At 41.0% G+C, this 17721-nt stretch overlaps 1 protein-coding gene and 1 long non-coding RNA gene across 2 annotated transcripts; one reads left to right on the top strand and one right to left on the bottom strand.

Annotated features, from left to right (window-relative positions):
* Positions 1-537: 537 nt before the first annotated feature.
* ube2b (ubiquitin-conjugating enzyme E2B (RAD6 homolog)) lies at positions 538-7104 on the bottom strand. The gene is made up of 6 exons (XM_086177249.1): positions 6941-7104; positions 4834-4914; positions 3998-4023; positions 2805-2894; positions 2301-2389; positions 538-1142 (listed from the first exon to the last, which is right to left on the bottom strand). Exons 1-6 carry the CDS (start codon positions 6982-6984, stop codon positions 1014-1016), a joined length of 459 nt encoding a protein of 152 aa, XP_086033375.1. The 5' UTR covers positions 6985-7104; the 3' UTR covers positions 538-1013.
* A 1706-nt stretch (positions 7105-8810) lies between these two features.
* On the top strand, positions 8811-9777 carry LOC147216976 (uncharacterized). The gene is made up of 3 exons (XR_015109065.1): positions 8811-8858; positions 9533-9609; positions 9699-9777. It is a non-coding gene; the product is annotated as an uncharacterized LOC147216976 (long non-coding RNA).
* The last annotated feature ends 7944 nt before the right edge of the window (positions 9778-17721 follow it).

Here is a 17721-nt window from a genome sequence, read left to right on the forward strand (position 1 = left end):
TGTTGAAGCAGGACTTAATCCTAAAGTTAGTTGATAGGCTGTGTTGTGGTTACCTCCACCCAAAAAAATTCAAAGCCTAGGTGCAGACACATCTTAGGTGCTACTTTTATATCCTGGCTTTTTAGATACCATTTAGCTATGAAGAGGTAAAATACAATTTAAAAGAAAAAAAAAAATGAACTGACAACAGATGTGTGTATTTTGGAGTTTGACTTTTTTAATGATCTAGTTTGAGGGATTCCCAGTTATTAAACACACTGTGTTTCCTACTTTTCAATCCAGTTTATATCATCCCTTTTTCTGATATGCTTTCTTCCAAACTCTACCTTGGAGCAGAAATGACTAAAATAGAAGCTCAAAGCATGTTTGCCAGATTTTTCTCTTGAGTGCAGTAATGAATCGAAGCTGTTTGCCGCCTGTGGTGTCTAAAAATAATTCTGCTTTTAAAATTCTTCATATCATTTTGGAAAAGATCAGGTTTCACTCTTTATTGGCAGTTTCTGTAACTGATTTGAAGAAAACAAATAATCAAAAAAGGTTATTTCTTGGTTTTTATTCCTCCATGACTTTTGAAATATGCTGATTTGGTCAAAAACCTGCCTTTTCAAACAGTCAAGTTGTGTGCACATCAGCAGACATTATAAAACAGGAATTTTTCAAATGGAAAGAAAAAACGTGTCATACTAAAACACTGACAGCATCAGTCTAACCAGACAACAAAGATATATTACAAATTCTGTTAGCAATAACTTATTTCAAACCATGCATTTAAAAAAAAAGAAAAGTAAAATTAAGGACAAAAAACAACATTGATTTCCTTGTTTCCTCTGATGTATTGAGCAAGAGAGTTAATGTCCATTGTGTTTTGGTTGTTCTTGATCTTTTCAGGGTGGTATTTGAGTTCTTGGGATATTGTTGCCGTTTTATTCTTTATGAGGTAAAAATGGCAGAAGTGTAGCAGATGACTTAGAGGTGGGTTGATGGAGGTTGAAAGAGTAAAATGGCAGAGAAGCTCAGACATCCACCCAGCTCTGCTCCACAATAGCGGTAACTCTCTTCTCGTACTCTCTCTTGTTTTCCTGATAGAGCTGCGCAGCCTGACTGTTGGCTGGGCTGTTGGGGTTTGGCTCGTCCAGCAATGACTGAAATTCAAGGGGAGGGAAAATGTCAACATTTCTTATGACTTATCTGCTGAAATACACACAATGAATGTATGAGGACACAAATAGTTTTCAGTTGGTAAATATAAATCACTCACTTAAAAACCCCAACTGAACATCAATCACGCAATTTGAACAATACAAAATACATTTATCATTAAATTTCCCTGATTTTGAAACAATGTATCAAATTCATATTTCAAGAGAATTCTCTTTAAATAATTCTTGCTGGTGATGGTGTCTGATGGGCTTTAATCACCTCATTTCCATTGTAGACTCCTAATTTGACTGAAATCAATATTGTGTCATGGCAGACATTGACGTTTAGATAAAAACTGAATTGTTATAAAACCTATGATTTTAAGGTACCTTTGTGACGCCTGTGTATCAACATATTTGAAAGAAAAATTTGATCTACATGTTCCTCACAGGTCCATTGAAAGTGCAGAGAATTAACAGTACGTATAAGAAAATAAAAAAAAGACAGTTTTAAGACTTAAGTTATAGAAAAGTTTCTTATAAAAATTCCTATCCTGTTTGATCAAAGACACTGGCATGTGCTTAATTTAATTTTGCAGAAAAAAATAAAATTGTGTACAGTCATATTTTACCTATCTCAGTATCATTAATAACACTCCTGAAATAGATATTTCTGAACATCATCAATGAAAGTTTTCAGTCATCCAGGTCATGGTTCTCGTAAAATCTTGAAACAACTTGAAATGTTCAGGTCTTACAAAATTGTTTCATCTTGTCATGTTGGAGTCTTCTTCATTTCCAATGGGCCATTGAAAGTTTCCTGTATACTGTGCAAGTGCTTAAGGTAGGATTACATCTTTAGCACGTATTTGCAAACCCCTCCATTTCTTTTTTTTTTCCCCGAAATGACTGGTACACCAGTCTAACTGATCCCAATCGACCCCTATCAGTGCCCACCCCCATCTTTAGCGCCAGAAACTCCCCACTGTCCTCTAAAAATCAAGAAGCCTCTCAAATGAGAAGCAAAATGTATTCAGAAAACTGAAGTCCAGTTGCTACAACAACAGTTTTGCAAGCAATTCCTGATAGCCTTTTGTTATATCACACATTCAAAATGGCTGTGTGTGATCATTTCCAGTTTAATAAAAGCAGCTGACAGACCTGGATGGAGGTGAGTATGGATGAAACATCGTATGTTGGGCTCCAGCGATTCTGAAGGATGTCTAAACATATACTGCCATCTGCATATACTAAAAAACATAAAGCACAAAAACTGCCATCATCAACATAAATTATATTATTGAGGTGCATTCAAACATTCAGGATTTTTAATTATAACCTCAATTAGTTCACCTTCTTCAAATTCATTGTTTTCATTGAATGTAGTAAGAACAAAATACAATTCACATCAAAAAACTGTGAAAGATAAATAGCTTACATTTAATTGGTTAAAATGTTATCTTTATTCTAATGTGTCATTGATACATCAGGTGTCACTCTTCGGACGTGACAACTAAAAACAAAAAACAAACTAAGCTGACTACTTTTAATTGGCAGGAATACTGATATATTTAGACTAAAAATATAAAAGAAATGTTTCTACAGCTTCAATATTTTCTTCAAATACCTGAACGTGTTAAAGTATCTAGACTGCTTCAAACTTACCATTTGGGTGGAACATTCTGGAGACAAAACGCACTGTGGGAGGTTTATTTGGGTACTCCTCTGAAAACTCTATCAGAAGCTTAAACGTTCCTGCACACAGACAAAAACGAGAAAAGGCAGCATGTTCATCGGTGCGCTCAATAAACTTACAGATGTGATAATAATCTATGATCAAAGATGGGATAAACATGTTTTCTGAAATGTTACAACTTGAGGAAATACCAAAATGTTCAGTTTGGCAGAGATGTCAACTTTGGAGGCCACAGAGCAGATAGATTAAAGAGGCAGCATTGAGACGAAACCTAATGGATTTCTCAAGATCAAATCGCAGCTACATGTAAATGTATATGAAATTTACACTCCACTGTAAACTCAACACATCTAAATGACACATCCCAAATTGGTGGATTAAAAGTCAGTTATATTTTTCGGGGGCACTGATAATATATATATAAATCATCACAAATAGTAAAAAAGGTTGTACATGGTAGCTATCAGTTGTTAAATCACTTAAAGTGTATGTAATACAACACTATTAAGTATTAAATGAACATGGGTTCCATTTTACCTTATTTACCGACCCCCTGTGCTATATTAGAAAGAAATCTGTTTTGATAGAATCTTTAAGTTTGTTTGATGGAGTACATGTAATACATTATAACCAACGGCCTAGATTTAATGGTAGTTGCTAACATTCTATCAAGATATCTTCATGAGAGTTTTTAATCTTAAGGAAGCAAATGTTTTGAAATATCCAAAATCACTGTCTTTGTTTCAGCCAAATGGTGGTAAATTCAGTTTATGTTGTCACTGATTACTGATCTAAGGAGGATTTGGAAGAGTGATGGCCATGCTGGCAAGAGACATTAGCAAGTATTCCATGATGAAAACAAAACTCAAACAATATACCACTTTGAAGAACTATTTAATGTATACACCTGATCAATAAGTAATAACTAATTGCTTTTGTAAGTTTTTCAGCATGTCATTTTGTGTACTTCGAGGATAACTGCTTGAAAGGTAGGTCCAACTTTAAGAATGTACTGCTCAAAGGTTTTGTAATAAATTAATGGAAAAAATAAACTTGTCAATAAGAAGTACAAAAAGTTAATTAAATCCACAACCTTGAGTAGAAATTTTTCCACTAAACCTGTTTGCATCATGGACAAGATAAATCATGATGGACAACTTACCATCTTCAAAAGGTGTTCCCACAGGCCTGGAGAAAGTCATAGTCAAAACACAAGTCAGACATATGGCAATATGAAAAATCATAAAACATAAGGCTTCAGAATGTGGAAATTTTGAAATTCCAGCTGCAAATAATGTTAACTGGCTCATAATTTAACAACTTGCTTAAGTGTAATACACTGCCTTATTTATAAGACCATTTTCTAGAAGAGCAATCTAAATCCATAAGTTTTACCAGGTTTCGTTCATTGATAAATTTGTGGAATACATAGTGGAATATCTAAATCTCACTCTCACTTTTGAACTGCATAAGAGTTGTAGGGCAATCCTTACTTCATAGCTGAGCATCATCTAATATTTATCAATTAGTTTATTAATGCATACAGAAAACAAATGACATTTTATTCATTCATACACACACACACACATATATACACACACACACACAAATACATATACATATGAAAAAATATATGTATCATATATATAGATAAAATGAAAAAACTTGATCTTAAAGTGATCTAAAGTGATTAAGTGACTTAAGGTTATTTTAATATTTGCATTGAAATTTTAATTGCAATTTATTTTCCCCTCACTCCAACTTCAAATCATACAAAGATATTTTCTCTCTCTAATTCTCTAAATCTACCAATTTCATTTCAAACAGAGACTCTCATCCAAGTTCCTCTCATTATTATTGATTGAATGGCTACATGCTGATTTTATCATTTCTACACATTGGGGTATAATCAAAATGTTCTTTTTATAGATAGACAGTAAATCACAAAGGTAAGGAAAGGATTGAAGGGCCAAGTATGCAATTAAAAGCATGACTCACCCAAAAATTACAGCATTCCAAAGCATAATATTGTTCTCTGATGGTGCTCCGCTCACACCAGTAGGAGGGTCTTCTTGAAGTCTGGGTATCACAAACCAAGAAAGACACCGCCGGAATGTCATAAATCCATGCAGGGTGGATGACATAAGAGACAAATTACAGAAAATGTTAGGATGTCTATTCATTACCCTGTTGATTATTCTGTTTTTGTTGAGTAACTGGAATAGGCTTCACAGTACTGTGAAGTAAGTTTACTGAATGACTCTGTCAGACCACTGCAAGCAGTTGCTAGGTATGCTAGGGGAAGGACTCAGGTATAACCATTTTCCAATGCATTTGTTCCAGAATGAGCAAAATACTTGGGCCTTCGATTAGACAGGCTGTGGAAAAGCTTGTTTAGTAAGAGCTTAAATCAAGGTAGCCTCATTTGTAGATCTATGTGTAGATCTATGTCTATGTCCCACACTACTGACAAACCCAGTGCAATTAACCTCATTTTCCATAATCTGCCTGAGCTCTTTTCTGTTGAAGGCTGTTCAACTCAGCTTTCCAGACTAATAGTTTTGTTTTTTACAGGTAAATTGCACATTACTAAGCAGTCTGCACCTTGTCAGATTTGCAAAGCAATAGGTTAGTCTTGATCCATACCATGAACAAACTATAATGGCTGAGTTAAATTGACATGGTTTTGATAGACAACAAACAAACTGACAAGATGGACTGAGCAAGATTTTCTCTTTTTTAATACTTTATAAAATCCTTCGAAAACAACAAAAACACCCATTAACATAATTTTTGTTTGTCATTACTCCTAGTTACATATTATTGGCCCAGAATTGAACAATATAATTTGAAAGGCCAAGCAAACCAATAAAACAAGGAGAAATTGATGGGAGAAAAAATAATAAATGGAACAAATCAGTTTTTTAAATGCAAAATATATGGCTGATTGATTCTGTATCAAAATGCTTTGCAAAAAGTAGGACTTTTCATCTTGCTTTTTATTTTGTCAGATCATAAATAAGAGCTTCAAAAAACAACGTTGTGTCACACTCGAGAAACACCTCATGACCTCAAACTCAACATGCAAACAAGTGTTGCAGTTAGTCATTCCACAGCATAGTTTTAAGACAGATATAGCACAAACACTTTGACAAACACAGTGAAAAATATTATTATATGACAGGGTCGGTCAGGCAGTCAGCCAGCAGTGACAGGTCAGAGACTGATCCAGGAACGGCCCATTGTTTTCCTTGCATGTGTTAAGCATTACCACCTGGAAACTGACAACAGAGTTGTGTTACAGTGACACCCTACCCTCCCAGCTTAAATGGATGTTCTCAGCCACGTAACTTGGCATCTTTTTCCACTGACAGGCATGTGTTTGTAACACACAAACAAAAACAGATGCCATATGGCGGCCAGCAAAAGATTTGGGATAGAAGATGGTAGAGGTAGGCCCCTGTCAGATGAAGTTCTCTGAGAAGGCAAACCAAAATTACATTGCTCTTTGGTAGTGGTCAAGTAAATAGGTACACTTTACGATCTTGAATTTTAACGTAATCCCCTTTCGAACAAACACTCAGCAAACTGTTCAACATTATAAAATCGCCGTTGCTAGCTGGGTGCATTTGACCAGATGGCAGATTGCGTCAACTAAGACATACCGAATCATATAGTTTACAATAACGACTGGTTATGTCAAAAATTATCTTACTAAATCGTCTCAGTTTTGTGCAATCTAGACAATCTCTGCTACCTGAAGTTACACCAAACAACAACATACAGACTGACCATCAAAACATACGCAATAACGCGGATCCCCTGGGCACAGAAACTGCCCTATTTGATAATCAACCGCTGAATATCTCATCGATAAAATACCTAATCGAGACACTGTCATTCTAATGAGCACCAGATACAGATATAAATATTGCAGCTTAACAAGTCTTGTATTAGTTTCGCAGGGCGATCCCTGTCTAATGTTACATTCTGCCTCTTTTCGCCAGTAGCAAAAGTAAGCTACGCTAGCAACCGAGAGCTTCATCGACTAAACCCTACTAGCTCAACACAAAAAGAGGAAGGGGATTTCAAAACGTTTCGGTACCTTTTAAAATCTCTCATAAGCCGTCTCCTTGCAGGGGTCGACATAATTCAAGACCTTTAAAAACTAAACCAAGACCATACACTGAATACTGTACGAAACCGAATAAGGGTGTTTCTTCCGCTTGGACCCGTTTCTTCTTCTTCCAAAACAGCTGGCTAGCTCGCTATTCATGGTGACGTCGCTGCTGACAGCGAAGGCCATCAGAGGTACAACCCCTTTTAATTCTGTAAAAATGATAACAAAATAGTTCCTACTTAGAGCATATCACTCCATATTCGTTTTCCGTTATGATAAGAGAGACGTTTAATGTTTTCTGGGAATATGTGTTTATCAGCCCAGTATTCGAAATTTGGTCCTTTCTGTTTCGTAAAAGTGCTCTTTTATTAAACCGGTCTGGATTGGAAAATGCAACATAAAGTGACACTTTTTCCAGGCACTATTTAGACATGTCTTTTGTGTTTTAAAACTGTATTTATGTGTCTAATTTCACATTATTAAGCAACATGATGTATATTCCACAGGTGCTTCACCTCACCATTTTATAACTCACTTGCGTTGCAAATTTGGGGGAATTGAATGCTGACTGACTAACTTCAATGTTGTTTTTATAGTTAATTTGGAAATTACATGCTATCATGTCTCTCTCTCCATCATGTCCGATGATGACAATCCTGCTCCTGCTACTTGATCCACCCTGCCTGCTGCACTCAGGGGCAAGTGAATCCATGGGCTGGGGTTGTAGATATAATACTGGCTTCATGTCTCCTTGTGCCTTTCCTCATCCATCTATCAGTTTGATCCTCCTCAAGTCTGTGCACACCTTGTTGGCAGAGCCTCCACCAGGTGGAGCACTGGGTACTAGTCTCCTCCTTCTTCAACAGGATTTTCACTTGGTCCCTGAATCGCCTTTTCTGGCCACCAACAGAGCGTCGACCAAGATGTAATTGGCTGTAGTGAACTTTCCGTGGTAGGCAATCTTTGGGCATCCTAATGTCATGGCCAACCCAGCAGAGCTGGTGCTGGTAGACTGTGGTCTCCATTCTGACGGAATTGTTCTTACGGAGTATCTTTGTGTGGGGGACGTGGTCCCTTCAGGATATACCTAGGATGCATTGTAGACATCTGATGTGGAGGGCCTCAAGCATCCTTATGTGTTGTGCGTACGGTGTTCATGTTTCACAACTGTAGAGGAGTGTTGTTAAGACTACTGCCTGGTAAACAGACACTTTAGTGTGGAGGTTGAGGTGTGTGTTCTGAAAGACCCTATGTCTGAGTCGGCCAAAAGAAGATGATGCTTGCTTGGTCTGGTTTTGAATCTCCCTTTCCATCCTGCAGTTGCTGGAGAGGAAGCTGCTGAGGTATTTAAGTGACTCTAATTGCAAGGGGCTGTTCTGAGATGGGGAAGGTGGGGGAGTAGCTGCCTACTAGCACAGTATCTCGGTCTTTGCTACATTTACAGAGAGACACGGTTTGCAATAGGCACTTGCAGCGGTGGCTGTGAGTACAGCTTGAAGTCCCTCTGGTGAGCGGGCCACAACTGCATACTGTTACGAGCATAATGTGCTCGGAGGTTACTTTTGTGAAAGTCAGAAGCCTAATAATTTGTCCTTTATTAATTCCTGTGGGAAAATTCGTTCTCTGCAATTAACCCGTCATGGATGAACCATGAGTAGTAGGCTGCCAACAACAGTGTTCTGCTCAACAACACTTCGACACAATATGAGGAGTCGGGAATCAAACCAGGAATGTTCAGTTCCAAAGTCAATTGTTCTACCTCTTGCACCACCCTAAGTAGTGAACTGCCATGGCTGTTGCCACAGTTGGACTTGTCTCCTTTGCCTTTGTAGATGGTGATGATGTTTGTGTCCCTCCACTGATGAGGAACTGTTTCTTGCTGCCAGACATCTGCATTAAAGAGGTAGAGTGTGCAAGTGCAGAGGTAGCCTCCATATTTGATCTCTGCAGGGATGTCATCAGGGCCAGCGGCCTTGTTGTTCTTCAGCGATCTTACTGCATGTCTAACCTCCTCAAAGGTTGGTGGGAGATTGAGGTCTTTAATAGTGGGGTGGTCAGGTAACTCATCCAACACTGAGGGGTCTGTTGGGGAGGGCTGGTACAGGAGGGCTTCAAAGTGTTCTGCCCATCTGATGATGAGCTTCTGGTCTTTGAGGGGGTTGTACCATCAGGCGCACTTAAGGGAGAGACTGAGCAGCTTCTTACGCCACAGATGTTTTTCGCTGCATCATAGTCAAATCTGCATCAAATCTTTGTACTTAAGACCTTAAAACACTTGATAACCTTAACCTTGACAATTTATATTTTATTGTATTTCTTATTCTCCCTCCCTCCTACTATTATCTATTATTGTTATGTTTTTGCTTGAAACTCTGGCACAACAATTTCCTTTGGGATAAATAAAGTAGTTCTTATCTTATCTTATCTTATCTTATCTTATCTTATCTTATCTTATCTTATCTTATCTTATCTTATCTTATCTTATCTTATCTTATCTCATCTTATCTTATAAAAGTTGTGCATGTTGTCTTATGATTGTATCTCATTAGCTTTTGATGTCCACCACTCATTCTGCAGGGCGCGCAGTCTTGACTGCATGTCTCTCCTACGTGGCAGCGACCTCTGCCAGAGTGCAGCTGATGTGGGGTTGTCGAGTATGGCACTGAGTGCTGCATGCTTTTGCTCAAGCATGGTGATTTCACCTGTGTTATCATTAAACCAATCCTGTTTTTTTCTGTTCCAGTGGCCAATGTATTGGGCTGCTGCCTCATTGAGCCTGAAGCTGACACAAGACCATTTACCATCTACAGAGACATCTGTACACAGCAAAGACTCAATGTCCCTCGGGTTTCCAGCCAGGGAATGGCAAAGATTGTCCCGATCAAAAGGATTTTCAAGCTGGACACAGCCAAGCCTCTTATTCCCTGACCTCTTGGAAGGTGATGTTTGGTACTGGCACATTCTAGGCAGATTTCAGGCACTTTTGAACCATTGCCGGAGATAGAAAGAGGCTGAAAATGTCTCTGAAAACTCTAGCTGGATGGCTTATACAGTCCTTGAGAACCCCAACTGGTATGTGACTTTACATGGGTTGACTTTGCTCAGTGCACATTGTACCTCCATGACTTCAATATCAGAGGTTATTCCTCCTCTATGAATGCAATCATAGTCCCTGTCTCTATCTCTGCTGTCAAACCAAGCAAAGTAGTTGTTGAGCTTTTTGGTCCGTGTGATGTCAGAATTGAGGGAGACAGGGGCGCCTTGATAGTCTGTGAGACCTCTGATGCCTGGCCTACTCCTGGTGTCAGTATTGCTTAAGGGGTCCTCTATCCATTTTATTTAAGATGCTTTGACCTTACTTATGCCTTTCTTCAGATTGTCTCTGGGATTTCCAGCTTGGTCCAGCTCTTCTGGGAGGATCTTGAGGCGTTCGCGGACCAGCACGGAGACATAGTTCTCCAACATGTCTTGGGTCTTCCACGAGACCTCTTCCTAGGTGGACATGCCTGGAACACTTCATAAGGGAGGCGTCCAGGGGGCAACCATACCAGATGCCTGAGCCACCTAATGTGACTCTTCTCCACATAGAGGATCAGCGACTCTACTCTGAGCTCCTCCTCGAAGGCCGAATTCCTCACCCTATCAGGTTTAGCTCCTTCTTCACCAAGAAAAAGAGTGCAGAGTCTGCATCACTGCCAACCCTGCATCATATAGCCTGTCAATCTCCTGTTCCATCCTTCCCACACATGATACCTGAACTTCTCCCCTTGAGGCAGGACCTCCCCCTGACCCTGAGTGGGCACGCCAAAGGGTTCCGGCAGAGAACCATGGTCTCGGATTTGGAGATGCTGATCCTCACCCTCGCTGCTTCAAATTCAGCTACAAACCACTCCAGGAAGAGCTGAAGGTCATGGGCAACATAACCACATCATCTGCAAAAAGTAGAGACGCAATCCTGAGGCCACCAAAGTGGATCCCCTCAACACCATGGCCAGGCTTGCAAACTCTCTCCATAAAATTTATGAACAAATTTGGTGACAAAGGGCAGCCCTGGCAGAATCCAACCCTCACTGGAATGGAATCTAACTTACAACTGGCAATGTGGACCATGATCTGACACAATCATACAAGGACCGAATCACCCCCCACAGGAATTCCCATGGGACACGATCAAATGCCTTGTCCAGGTCCTCAAAACACATGTAGACTGGTTGGGCAAACTCCTTTGCACCCTCAAAGACACTTCTGAGGGTAAAGAGCTGGTCCACTGTTCCACGGCCAGGACAAAAACCACACTGCTCATCCTGGATCCGAGGTTCAACTACCTGTCTGACCCTCCTCTCCAGCACCCCTGAGGAGACTTTTCCAGAGAGTCTTAGGAGTTTGATCCCCCTGTAGTTGGAGCAAACCCTCCATTCCCCCTTTTTAAAGAGGGGAATCACCACCATAGTTTGCCAATCCAGAGGCAGTATTCCTTCCACCAATCCACAATGTCCCTAGTTGAAGTTAGTAGCCCTCCATCCCCACTGTACACAGTGTTGATGCTGTACTGTTTCCCCCCTCTTGAACCACTGGATGACAGACCATTGGATCTTCTTGGAGCCTTCCGAAAGTCATTCTCCATGGCCTCACCAAACTCCCCCCATGCTCAAGTTTTAGCCTCGGCAACCACCCCAGCAACATGCCACTTGGCTTGTCTGCTGCCTCTGGAGCCCCAAAGGCCAGAAAGTCTCAGTAGGACTGCTTCTCCAGCTTGACAGCATCCCTCACTGCTGGGGTCCACCAACAGGTTTGGAGGTTACAGTCTTGACAGGCACCAGCCTCCTTGAGGCCACAGCTCCGCCTTAACAATGGTGGCACGGAACATGGCCCACTCAGACTCAATATCCCCACCTCTCCAAGGATCTGGTTGAAGTTCCACCAGATTTGGGAGGGGAAACCATCCAACCGTCCAGTCTAGTTTATTGTTTATATTGACCCCTCGGTACTTGTATGAGTCCATAATTTCCACCCCATCACCCTGGATGGTTATTGGCACAGGTCTCCTCTAGTTGTTCAGAAATCCACCATCACCTCCATGGTCTTGCTGATATTGAGTTGAAGGTGGTTTCGGTTACTCCATGAAACAAAAAACTCAATCAGTCCTCTGTACTCCTCTTCATAGTCACTGATACATCCGACTATGTAAGAGTCATCGAAGAGATTTTGGAAATGGCAGGAACTAGAGTTGTAGCGGAAGTCGAAGATGAAGAGGGTGAAGAGGAATGGAGACAGGACAATATCTTGGGGCACATGTTACATGCCACAGCCTTAGATACACAGTCATCCACCCTGTCATACCGCAGCATACTGCATACTACTCCTGTGAAGGAACTAAAGATAATTCGGTGAATAAATAACAAAGGTAAGAAATGTATTATTAAACAGCAGAAATATCATTTAAATTGTTCCTTCCACCAGTACGTTGTAGAATGTAAGTAACCAACTTCTTTGACAATACATTGAACTAGAACATCAAAACAATGTAAAGTTGAAATCCCTTTATTAGATTCACAGCAGGAACATTTCACACCAAAGAAAATCAGAGTCTCCTTATGTAAACTCTATATCCTAGAAAGAAGAATTAACTACCACATACATTTTTTGCCACGTGCTACTTACTGTATGACTGTTTTCAAATCTTCCTGAAAAGAATGTAGACTCATATGTCAACACTTATCCCTGGAAGTTGAAGACAGAGTAAGCCAGAGTACCAGTCCCGCTGCAGTCAAATATTCCAGCAAATGTTAATGTATATTTGATTTGATAAAGCCTCAGTGCGCCACACGCTGATGTCGCCCCAAGCCGGTCCCAAGCCTGGATAATGCAGATAATGCAGAGGCTTGCGTCAGGAAAGGCATCTGGCATAAAACTTTTGCCAAAAACCAACCATGGGAATCAAACATAATAAGCAGATCATGCTGGATCGGTCGAGGCCCGGATTAACAACGACCGCCATTGGTACCGATGACCTACAATGGAAACTGGGCTACTGTAGGTCAAAGAAAGAGAGGAGGAAGGCATGTACGGAAGCAGAGAGAGAAGAGGAAAGACAAGAGTCTAGGACAGAGAGTAGGGAATATATGGACTATGACGGGAAAAGGTAGAGAATTAGTCGACATGATGGAGAGAGGGAAAGTGAATATACTGTGTCCAGGAGACCAAGTGGAAAGGTAGTCAGGCTAGAAGCTTAGGAGCAGGTTTTAAGTTGTACTATCATGGTACTGGCTGGAAGAGAAATGGAGTAGGAGTCATCTTGAAGGAGGAGTTTGTTTGGAATGTTCTGGAGGTGAAAAGAATGTCAGATAGACTTATGAGTCTGAAACTAGAAATTGAAGGTGTGATGCTCAGTGTTGTTAGTGGCTATGCACCACAGGTGGGATGTGAGTTTGTGCAGAAGGAGAAGTTCTGGAATGAGCTAGATGAAGTGATGCAGAATATCCCAAAAGATGAGAGAGTGGTAAATGGTCCAGACTTCAATGGACATGTTGGTGCAGGCAACTGAGGTGATGAAGACTTTGCAAATAGTCTACCAAAAAGATGGAAATGGCTGTAGTGAAATTTTTTTTCCATAAAATACAGGAATATAGGGTAACTTATAAGAGCGGAGGTAGGAGCACGCAAGTAGACTACATTTTGTTGAGATGAGGTAACCTGAAAGAGATCAGTGACTGCAAAGTAATTGTAGGCGAGAGTGTAGCCAGACAGCATAGGATGCTGGTTTGTAGGATGACTCTGGTGACAAGGAAGATCAAGAGAACAAAGGCAGAGCAGAGGAAAAAGTGGTGGAAGCTTAAAAGGGGGGAGTGTTGGATGGGAAATGGGAAATGTATTGACAGATGCTAGAAGAGTGATGGGAAAATGAAAAGAGTATTTTGAAGAGCTGATGAATGTTGAACATGAAAGCGAGGTACGGGTAGAAGATGTGACGATTGTAGAACACAAAGTAGCACAAATTAGTAAAAGTGAAGTGAGGAAGGCATTGAACAGGATGAAGAGTGGAAAAGCAGTTGGTCCTGATGATATACCCGTGGAGATGTGGAAGTATCTCGGAGAGGCAGCGGTAGATTTTCTGACTTGATTATTCAACAGGATCTTAGAGAGTAAGAAGATGCCTGAAGAATGGAGACAAAGTAGGATGGTGCCCATTTCTAAGAATAAAGGGGATGTGCAGAATTGTGGAAACAATAGAGGAATAAATTTGATGAGCCATACAATGAAGTTATGGGAAAGAGTAGTGGAAACTAGACTGAGAACAGAAGTCAGCATTTGTGAACAGCTGTATGGCTTCATGCCTAGAAAGAGTACTACAGATGCAGTATTTGCATTGAGAATGCTAATAGAGAAGTACAGAGAAGGCCAGAGGGAGCTGCATTGTGTTTTTGTAGACCTAGAATAAGCATATGACAGGGTGGCAAGATAGGAGCTCTGGTATTGTATGAGGAAGTCTGGAGTGGCAGAGAAGTATGTTAAACTGGTGCAAGACATGTATGCTAGCTGTGAGACAATGGTGCAGTGTGCTGTAGGGGTAACAGAGAAGTTCAAGGTGGAGGTGGAACTCCATCAGGGATCAGCTCTGAGCGCCTTCTGTTTGCAGTGGTGATGGACAGGCTGACAGATGAGTTTAGACAGGAATCTCCGTGGACTATAATGTTTGCAGATGACATTGTGATCTATAGTGAGAGCAGGGAACAGGTTGAGGAAACTCTAGAGAGGTTGAGGTTTACGCTGGAAAGGAGTGCAATGAAAGTTAGTCGTAGCAAGACAGAATATATGTGTGTGAATGAGAGGAACCCGGGGGGAATGGTGAGGCTCCAGGGAGTGGAGATTAAGAAGCTGGAGGATTTCACGTACTTTGGGTCAACAGTCTAGAGTAGCGGAGAGTGTCGAAAAGAGGCAAAGATACGGGTTCAAGCAGGTTAGCAAAAAGTGTCAGGGGTACTATGTGATAGAAGACTATTGGCCAGAATAAAAGGAAAGGTGTACAAGACAGTGGCAAGACCAGCGATGCTGTATGGCCTAGAAACTGTTACAATGACGAAAAGACAAGAGGCAGAACTAGAGGTTGCAGAGATGAAGATGTTGAGGCTCTCTTTGGGAGTGACCAGGATGGATAGGATCGGGAATTAGTCTATCAGAGGAACAGCACATGTTAGATGGTTTGGAGAGAAGGTCAGAGAAGCCAGACTGAGATGGTAGGGTCATGTACAAAGGAGGGATAGAGAATATATTGGTAGACGGATACTGGATTTGGAGCTGCCAGGCAAGCGGTCTCTAGGAAGACCAAACAGAAGATTTATGGACGTAGTGAGAGAAGATATGAAGGTAGTTGGTGTGAGAGAGGAGGATACAGAGAATAGGGTTAGATGGAGAAGGTTGATTGGCTGTGGCGACCCCTGAAGGGAAAAGCTGAAAGAAGAAGAATATATATACGCACACGTACACATACATATACATATGCATAGTAAACACTGAATTAGATTGTTCCAGTGATTTTCCAGTGAGGTTTTTTCAAGGTCTGTGAGTGTCTCTTATTTTTCAGGAAAAAATTAAATGTAAGTGTTGTTATGATAGCATGCATTTCAATAGACGCATGGGCCACAAACAGGAAGCTTTAAGTGTTCTGCAGGATGGTGGATCCAGGCATCTGGATAGAAGGATAGTGGGGGACCCATCGCCCTCATTGTACTGCCTGTTCACAACCCTCCCATCACGCTGCAGGTTCATGTCCATCAGGACCAGAACCACCAGACATTTGAACAGTTTTTTTCCTCAATAAATCCTCACAATCCCCCACCCCTACCCATTCCCAAGGACACTTGTCTCCTTTCTCGCTATGTACATACATAACATGCATACGGTATATGATAGACAGTATATGTTTCCTAAGTCCAAACTGTGTTTTTTGTTCCTCAGTTAATGTTTCTTTTCCTATAACTTATAACTTGTATCTTAACTTTCCTGCTATTAGGTGCTGACATACCATGTCAAATATCTGTGTACATTTCACATTTGGCGATTAAAGAGATTCTCATTCTGATCTGAAACCAAGAGGTTTGATTAGTGTCATTGAGAATGACCAATGTTTTGACGGCTATTTCTCCTGCCAACTCCTTTAATTTTTTGATATATAACTTCATTATTCATGATTTACTATGTGGGGTAAGGTGGAGATCTGCCTCATAATCATCTCAGTGACTGGCCCAGTCTATCATATAATTGCTGTTGTCATTGATAAAATAAAAATAGGTGTTCCAAAGCGGACAGTGGTAGCCTTCGTTCCAAAAGAAAATCCAAAATATATTAATCTGTCACTCCCAGAAATATATCTTGTATTTACCTATCTAAAATTAGAAACGGCAGGGGTCTAAACAATCTCTCACCTTGATCATAAAATTAAAAAAAGCAAACTGTATTTTTAATTAATGTTTCATTTCTGAGATAAGGTAACTGGATTATTGGAACGTTTTTGAGAAACATTTATTGTTATCTGCAATGCAGCCTCAGGGCGGCACTGGCCCGTGCCTCTCCAAGCCTGCCTTGGGGGGGCACGGAGCAGTGTCTCCCTGTGCCGGTCCCAAGCCCGGATAAATGCAGAGGGTTGCGTCAGGAAGGGCATCCGGCGTAAAACTTTTGCCAAAACCAAATATGCGAGACAACCAAAACTATACCATACCGGATCGGTCGCGGACCGGGTTAACAACGACCGCCATTGGTACTGATGACCTACAGGGTACTAATGGAAATTGGGCTACTGTGGGTCGAAGAACAAGAACAAGAAGAAGAGGTGGAGTGCGTGTTCGGAAGCAGAGAGAGAGGAGGAAGGGAAAGAGTCTGGGACTGAGAGTAGGGACTTTGAATGTTGGGACTATGACAGGAAAAGGTAGAGAGCTGGTCGACATGATGCAGAGAAGGAAGGTGGATATACTGTGTGTCCAGGAGACCAGGTGGAAAGGTAGTAAGGCTAGAAGCTTAGGAGCAGGCTTTAAGTTGTACTATTATGGTACTGACAAGAAGAGAAATGGAGTAGGAGTTATCTTGAAGGAGGAGTTTGTTAGGAACGTCCTAGAGGTGAAAAGAATGTCAGATAGACTTATGAGTCTGAAACTGGAAATCGAAGGTGTGATGCTCAATGTTGTTAGTGGCTATGCCCCGCAGGTGGGATGTGAATCTGAAGAGAAGGAGAAGTTCTGGAATGAGTTAGATGAAGTGATGCAGAATATTCCCAGAAATGAGAGAGTGGTCATTGGTGCAGACTTCAATGGACATGTTGGTGAAGGCAATAGAGGGGATGAAGAAGTGATGGGCAGATTTGGTATCCAGGATAGGAATGCAGAGGGACAGATGGTGGTAGATTTTGCAAAAAGGATGGAAATGGCTGTAGTGAACACCTTTTTCCAGAAAAAACAGGAACATAGGGTAACTTATAAGAGCGGAGGTAGGAGCACGCAGGTAGACTACATCTTGTATAGACGAGGTAACCTGAAAGAGATTAGTGACTGCAAAGTAGTTGTAGGTGAGAGTGTAGCCAGACAGCATAGGATGGTGGTTTGTAGGATGACTCTGGTGACAAGGAAGATGAAGAGGACAAAGGCAGAGCAGAGGACAAAATGGTGGAAGCTGAAAAGGGAGGAGTGTTGCATGGTTTTCAGGGAGGAGTTGAGAAAGGGTCTGGGTGGTCAGGGTGAGCTTCCAGATGATTGGACAACTACAGCTAGTGTTATCAG

Source organism: Fistularia commersonii, chromosome 29, assembly GCF_037954325.1.
Source record: "Fistularia commersonii isolate RoL2024-O1a breed Wild chromosome 29, RoL_Fcom_v1.0, whole genome shotgun sequence".
NCBI classification, from domain to species: domain Eukaryota; kingdom Metazoa; phylum Chordata; class Actinopteri; order Syngnathiformes; family Fistulariidae; genus Fistularia; species Fistularia commersonii.